Source organism: Oncorhynchus tshawytscha, unplaced genomic scaffold (genome assembly GCF_018296145.1).
Source record: "Oncorhynchus tshawytscha isolate Ot180627B unplaced genomic scaffold, Otsh_v2.0 Un_contig_8142_pilon_pilon, whole genome shotgun sequence".
NCBI lineage: Eukaryota > Metazoa > Chordata > Actinopteri > Salmoniformes > Salmonidae > Oncorhynchus > Oncorhynchus tshawytscha.
Genome location: NW_024609817.1, coordinates 89,664 through 95,668, shown reverse-complemented (window position 1 = coordinate 95,668; position 6,005 = coordinate 89,664). Strand labels below are relative to the sequence as shown.

The 6,005-nt window shown below is 44.4% G+C and overlaps 1 protein-coding gene across 2 annotated transcripts; it reads left to right on the top strand.

Annotated features, from left to right (window-relative positions):
• The first annotated feature begins 2,254 nt into the window (after positions 1-2,254).
• pdcd7 (programmed cell death 7) lies at positions 2,255-5,826 on the top strand. Of its 2 annotated transcripts, none has more exons than XM_042318861.1 (5): positions 2,255-3,677; positions 4,196-4,334; positions 4,537-4,767; positions 5,064-5,151; positions 5,433-5,826. In XM_042318861.1, exons 1-5 carry the CDS (start codon positions 2,385-2,387, stop codon positions 5,569-5,571), a joined length of 1,890 nt encoding a protein of 629 aa, XP_042174795.1. In that variant the 5' UTR covers positions 2,255-2,384; the 3' UTR covers positions 5,572-5,826. The 2 variants fall into 2 exon arrangements, with proteins under 2 accessions (XP_042174795.1, XP_042174796.1); XM_042318862.1 differs by having other exon boundaries at positions 2,256-2,516.
• Positions 5,827-6,005: the final 179 nt, after the last annotated feature.

Genomic DNA, 6,005 nt, shown 5'->3' with positions numbered 1-6,005 from the left:
ACTATAGTTGTCCAGTGTTCTTCAGTCCTAGTGACTAGTGTGGCTGGAGTCAGTCTCCAGACCTGAACCCAATAGAACATCTTTGGAGGGAGCTGAAAGTCCGTATTGCCCAGCGACAGCCCCGAAACCTGAAGGATCTGGAGAAGGTCTGTATGGAGGAGTGGGCCAAAATCCCTGCTGCAGTGTGTGCAAACCTGGTCTGTAATTGCAAACAAAGGTTTCTCTACCAAATATGAAGTTCTGCTTTTCTGATGTATCAAATACTTAAGTCATGCAATAAAATGCAAATGAATTACTTAAAAATCATACAATGTGATTTTCTGGATTTTTGTTTTAGATTCCGTCTCTCACAGTTGAAGTGTACCTATGATTTAAAAAATAGACCTCTACATGCTTTGTAAGTAGGAGAACCTGTAAAATCGGCAGTGTATCAAATACTTGTTCTCCCCACTGTATATTTATATTAGTTATTTAAAAAATGTCACAATTATCTATGAGCAGTAGAGGAACTTCTCTCTTGCTCTTCTCAATTTAATTCAGTTTAAGGGGCATTATTGGCATGGGAACCACATGTTTACATTGCCAAAGCAAGTGAAATCGATGATAAACAAAAGTGGGGGGGGAAATAGGAATAATGAACAGTAAACATGACACTCACAAAAGTTCCAAAAGAGTAAAGTGATTTCAAATGTCATATGTCTACATCTAGTATTGTAACAATATTCAAATAGTTCAAGTACAAAAGGGAAAATACATTCACATAAATATGGGTTGAATTTACAATGGTGTTTGTTCTTCACTGGTTGCCCTTTTCTTGCGGCAAAAGGTCACAAGTCTTGCTGCTGTGATTGCACACTGTGGTATTTTATCCAATAGATATGGGAGTTTTGAATTATTTGTGGGTCTGTGTAGTCTGAGGGAAATATGTCTCTAAAATGGACATACATTTGGCAGGAGGTTAGGAACTGCAGCTCAGTTTCCACCTCATTTTGTGGGCAGTGTGCACATAGCCTTTCTGCCTACGGCGGCCTTTGCTCAATAGCAAGGCTATGCTTTCCTTAATTTTCCTCAAAGCTTTCCGCCTTATCTCAGCTCACTGGTCACCATAGCAACACCCACCCGTTGCATGTGCTCCAGCAGGTATATTTCATCCCCAAAGCCAACACTTCCTTTAGCCGTCTTTCCTTCCAGTTCTCTGCTGCCAATGACTGGAACGAATTGCAAAAATCACTGACGCTGGAGTGTTATATCTCCCTCTCTAACTTAAAGCATCAGCTGTCAGAGCAGCTTACCGATCACTGTACCTGTACACAGCCAATCTGTAAAGAGCTCACCCAACTACCTCATCCCCATATTATTACTTACCCTCTTGATTTTTTGCACCCCAGTATCTCTACTTGCACATCATCATCTGCACATCCATCACTCCAGTGTTAATGCTAAATTGTCATTATTTTGCCTCTATGGCCTATTTATTGCCTACCTCCCTACTCTTCTACATTTGCACACACTGTATATAGATTTTCCCTATTGTGTAAGTCTGTTTGTTTTTGTCGCACCGCTTTGCTTTATCTTGGCCAGGTTGCAGTTGTAAATGAGAACTTGTTCTCAACTGGCCTACCTGGTTAAATAAAGGTTAAATAAATTAAAAATAGGGTCAGTCACAGTGGTCAGGTATTCTGACATTGTGTACTCTGTTTAGTGCCAAATAGCATTCTAGTTTGCTCTGTTTTTTTGTAAATTCTTTCCAATGTGTCAAGTAATTATCTTTTTGTTTTTTCATGATTTGGTTGCTTCTAATTGTGTTGCTGTCCTGGGGCTCTGTGGGGTCTGTTTGTGTTTGTGAACAGAGCCCCAGGACCAGCTTGTTTTGGGGACTTTTCTACAGGTTCATCTCTATCTCTCTCTATCTCTCTCTCTCATTTGCACCGACCTGACAGAATGGGATGGTTATTATATAGCTCAATGGTTAAACGGTCTCGTTTCTTTAGATGATAGCAGTCTGTTCTCCAAATTAATAGAGGAGACGAAGACAATTGTGCGGAAGGACTGATGCCAATGACAGACAACGTAAACTACAAAGTATTTTTTTTACTCTGCATTATTGGGATGGACTCCTAAAAAATAATTGCACGGTTGTATTCAGCGCATGTGACAAATATAATTTGATTTGAGGAGAGGAACCAATTTTAGCTAATTAGGATGCCCCCTGGTCTTTCGCTTCGTAAAAATGTTTAAAAAACGGATATACGTATACTATATCCGGTGTGTGACGTCAACTTGTAAACATGGTCGCTTCCGGCGTTCAACAGTGTCGTTAGCTAGCTAAATACATTTGAAAACAACCGAGTTTATTATTTTACACAATATCACGCCTCTTGAAAATGGATAAACCAACGTTCCAGTCTACGTCGGGAGGACGGCAGCACCCCGTTTCTAACACCGGAGGTCCCGATACTTTTTACCTTAGAGGAGGACCTACATATCTCGGGCCGCAGCCGATACAACCACCACCAGTATGTGAAACCTCGTTTCAAAGTAACATGCCGAATTCAAGTAACGTTGCTGGAGCGTTTTGGCCGGGTCAAACCCCTTCCCAATATCTTCCTCCACCACAACAAGCCCCAGTTAGCGACCAGAGATTCCCTCAAAGTCAAGAGTGGACTCCACCCGTGCCAGGATATGGCAGTCAACCATATGGCTTCAGACCCCCCTTTCCACAACCACGATTTGAAGGCTACGGACCACCTCATATGTCATCCCCAGGATATGGTTTTGATCCGTCGATACCGCCACCGCCCCTCAACAACCCGGCACTCAGTCAGTTCCCTCCCATGTCTTCACAGCCAGTTCCCTTCCACAGTCATCCAAAGCTGGAACCCAACACACATGAGGGGAGACCACCAAACTCATGGGCTCAGGGCTACAATATGGGTGATGCTCAATCGAACATGGGAACTTCAGATTTCCAAAGATCATTTGATCACAATCCAGCATACCCTAGACCCGGTCCACAACACAGTCAGTATGGAAACCCTGATGCTAGTTGTAGACCAAAGCATGCGGACAGTGGTTACACGGAACATCGTAGCAGACCTCTCCTCACCTCCCCGTCCTTGATTGCGATGGGAACAGCTTTGCAGCGTGACCAAGGTTTTAGTAGGCCTATGGCTCCACAGCCGCCAGATGAAGACTCCATTCAGAGGATGCAAGACGAACAGTGGCTGAAACATTTCTTGAGGAACCGAGAGAGGACAACAGCCAAGACCTCCAAACCGGCGCAACCGCATTCAAGGCAAACTCACCCAAAGGTCTCCGTGGCTCACATACGAGACACCCTGTACGGTGCCATACAGCTCGTTTCAAAGCTGTCCATGGCTTGTGAAACGCTGAAGCACAACTTGGAGAATGAGAGCGTCTGGGCGGATTCTTATGCTGAGGCAGTGAGTGTGAAGACGGATCTGCAAGAGAAACTGAAGGTCCTCGGTGACTCTGAGTTTGTTGAAAGTCTTAAAAAGAAACTGAGTTCCATCAGTAAGAGAAGGGCCAGGCTACGGCGTCGACAAGTGGAACAGGACGAGGACAAACGGAGAGAGGAGGAACGAGTGGCTGAGCGTGAAGCGGCCATTGACAAGTGGAGGATGAAACGTATCCATGAAGTAGAGGAGAAGAAGAGGGTGAGAGAACTGAAAGGGAGCACTGTCAAACTCAGTGTCTCATCTCTGATCGATAGCTCCCCTTTCCACCTTCAGACTGGAGCCCTCCTGCTTTAAACATAAAGGTTGCATTTTTTTGTTCTAGCCCAGCACATCTGATTCAACTAAGGAACGGTTTGATGTTTAGATGACAATTTGAAGCATGTGTGTTGGGCTAGAAATAAAGTGTTCAACCGTGGGGCTCCCAAGGGACTGGAGATATGAGACACTCGTAATGTGCGTTACACACGTCCGCAGCAGGTGGCCCAGTGTTCTTAGTTTGGTGTCAGTGAATTTCAAGACTGTCTAACTGCTTTCATTTTGATTTAACTTGCTCATTGGACAGCTGTTGATTGATACACAAATCATGGACATATCTGAATATGCATTGATGGAAACTGCTTTTTGCAGAGGTGTGTGTGTGTTTTCTGTATTGATTTGACCCAGACTATGAACACGGCTTCTGTTATGTCTTTTTTTGTGCTCCCCTCCCCCATCAGGCGCAAGAGCTGAAGCTGGCTGCTGACACGGTGCTCTGTGAAGTGAGGAAGAAGCAGGCAGATGCCAAGAGAATGCTGGACATCCTCAGATCACTGGAGAAGCTACGCAAACTCAGGAAGGAGGCAGCCTCCAGGAAAGGTAAGTAGAAGCACCATAATGGTGCAACAGTTTCTCTTCAGATCTTTTGTCTAGCCAACTGCTGTTCAACGTCACAACAACAATAGTAAAAAATCTCTGTTCTCATTGAACAAATTCATGCAGTACCTCTCTGTTTCACTCCATTTTAAAACGTTTTCTGACAACTGAACATAAACGTTTCTCTGATTGTGTCCCCTACCAGGGATCTTCCCGGAGAAAGAAGCCGACCAAGCATTTGATGGGCTGGTGGAGCGCCTGCGTGCACTGATCAGGAAGAGGACAGGGGTGTATGGGGCAGAGGAGAACGCCCTGCGGGTGATGCTGGAGAGCGAGCAGGAGGAGGAGCGCAGGAGGGACCTGGAGAAACGACAGAAGAAGGAGAGGGAGAGGCTACTGCTGAGGAAACGAGAGATGGATAGTATGCTCTTTGGAGGTAATTAGAAACCATATAAAGGCTGGTGGTTTTTCCCAAAAGGAGAGTCGTGACCCACTTTCAGGTTGTAGCCTGTTTATTTCGGGTCATGGAAATAAACACATTATTTAGTTAATTGGAACACAGCAATTCAAAGGGTATTAGGTTGGTCATCTCATGGCACACAGTTTCTGAACCACTGGTAAATAAGAGGAAAACAGACACAGCATTTAGATATTCTGATTTTATAAGTTAATATTTGAATAACCATTTCTGTTAATGTGACTGTTCTCCCTTCATCCCCTCCTCTCCTCCAGATGAGATGCCTCCTGACCACCCCCTACAGCCCTTCAGAGAGTACTACACACAGGCAGAGCGCTCACTACCAGCCTTAATACAGATACGGTTTGTGTCACACAAGCATTTTACTAGACTTAAAGATTTACCTCCACTAAGGCCCTGTTCAAATACTTTAAGACTGCACCCTTCCTTCCTTTTTTTCTTCCTTCCTTGTTTCCTTCCTTCATTATATGTGTATGAAAGGGCTCCACCAATGCTTTTACTGTTAAAGCATATCTAACCAGTGATATTTCACCAGTCATTAAATCAAGGAATGAAGGATGCATGCACTTTTAAAGTACTTCAGTATCCTATGTTTTGGCTCACCTGCTGTCTTTCTCCTCTAGGAGAGAGTGGGACCTCTGTCTGGTCTCAGTGGACCACCCAGACGGCACCACGGTCCCCCAGGACTGGGTCTTACCACAATGCCCCACAGACGAGATTTGGGCCACAGCCCTGGACCGAGGGGACTGCCTCGGACCCTGACTGACGCCCATATTGGCTCTGGAAAGGACTGGTCATTCGCTAGCGCTGTATTTAGCAAGTTACTCCAACAAGACCTGCTGGAGAAGTGAAACAGAAGAGTGAAATTGGTTTTCTTTAAGGATTTCAAAATCAGTTCTTAATTGTACAAACAGCTATTTGGTAGTTATTCTCTCCAACTGATATTTGACTGAATTTGAAATCCTATTTATCAGGAATTCTGTATTTTCTGAAGTCAATAAATATTTTTTATTCCTGCCTGGCGTACCAGATTATTGACCATGGTCAGTTGGTGTCACTGCTACAGTTGAACTAAACGTGTCTTACAGAGGAGGGTTCTTAGTGACGTCACACTGTCTGGCTCTTGGAGATCTCTGTTTCCCTCAGTCTACCTTCTGTTTACCACCTTTACACAGCATGGGTGTACCGAGAATCTC

Coding starts and splice junctions, on each gene's coding strand:
- pdcd7 (XM_042318861.1), top strand. CDS start 2,385: ATGGATAAACCAACGTTCCAGTCTACGTCGGGAGGACGGCAGCACCCC. Junction 4,335..4,536: donor GGAGGCAGCCTCCAGGAAAG/GTAAGTAGAAGC, acceptor GTCCCCTACCAG/GGATCTTCCCGGAGAAAGAA. Junction 5,152..5,432: donor CCAGCCTTAATACAGATACG/GTTTGTGTCACA, acceptor TTTCTCCTCTAG/GAGAGAGTGGGACCTCTGTC.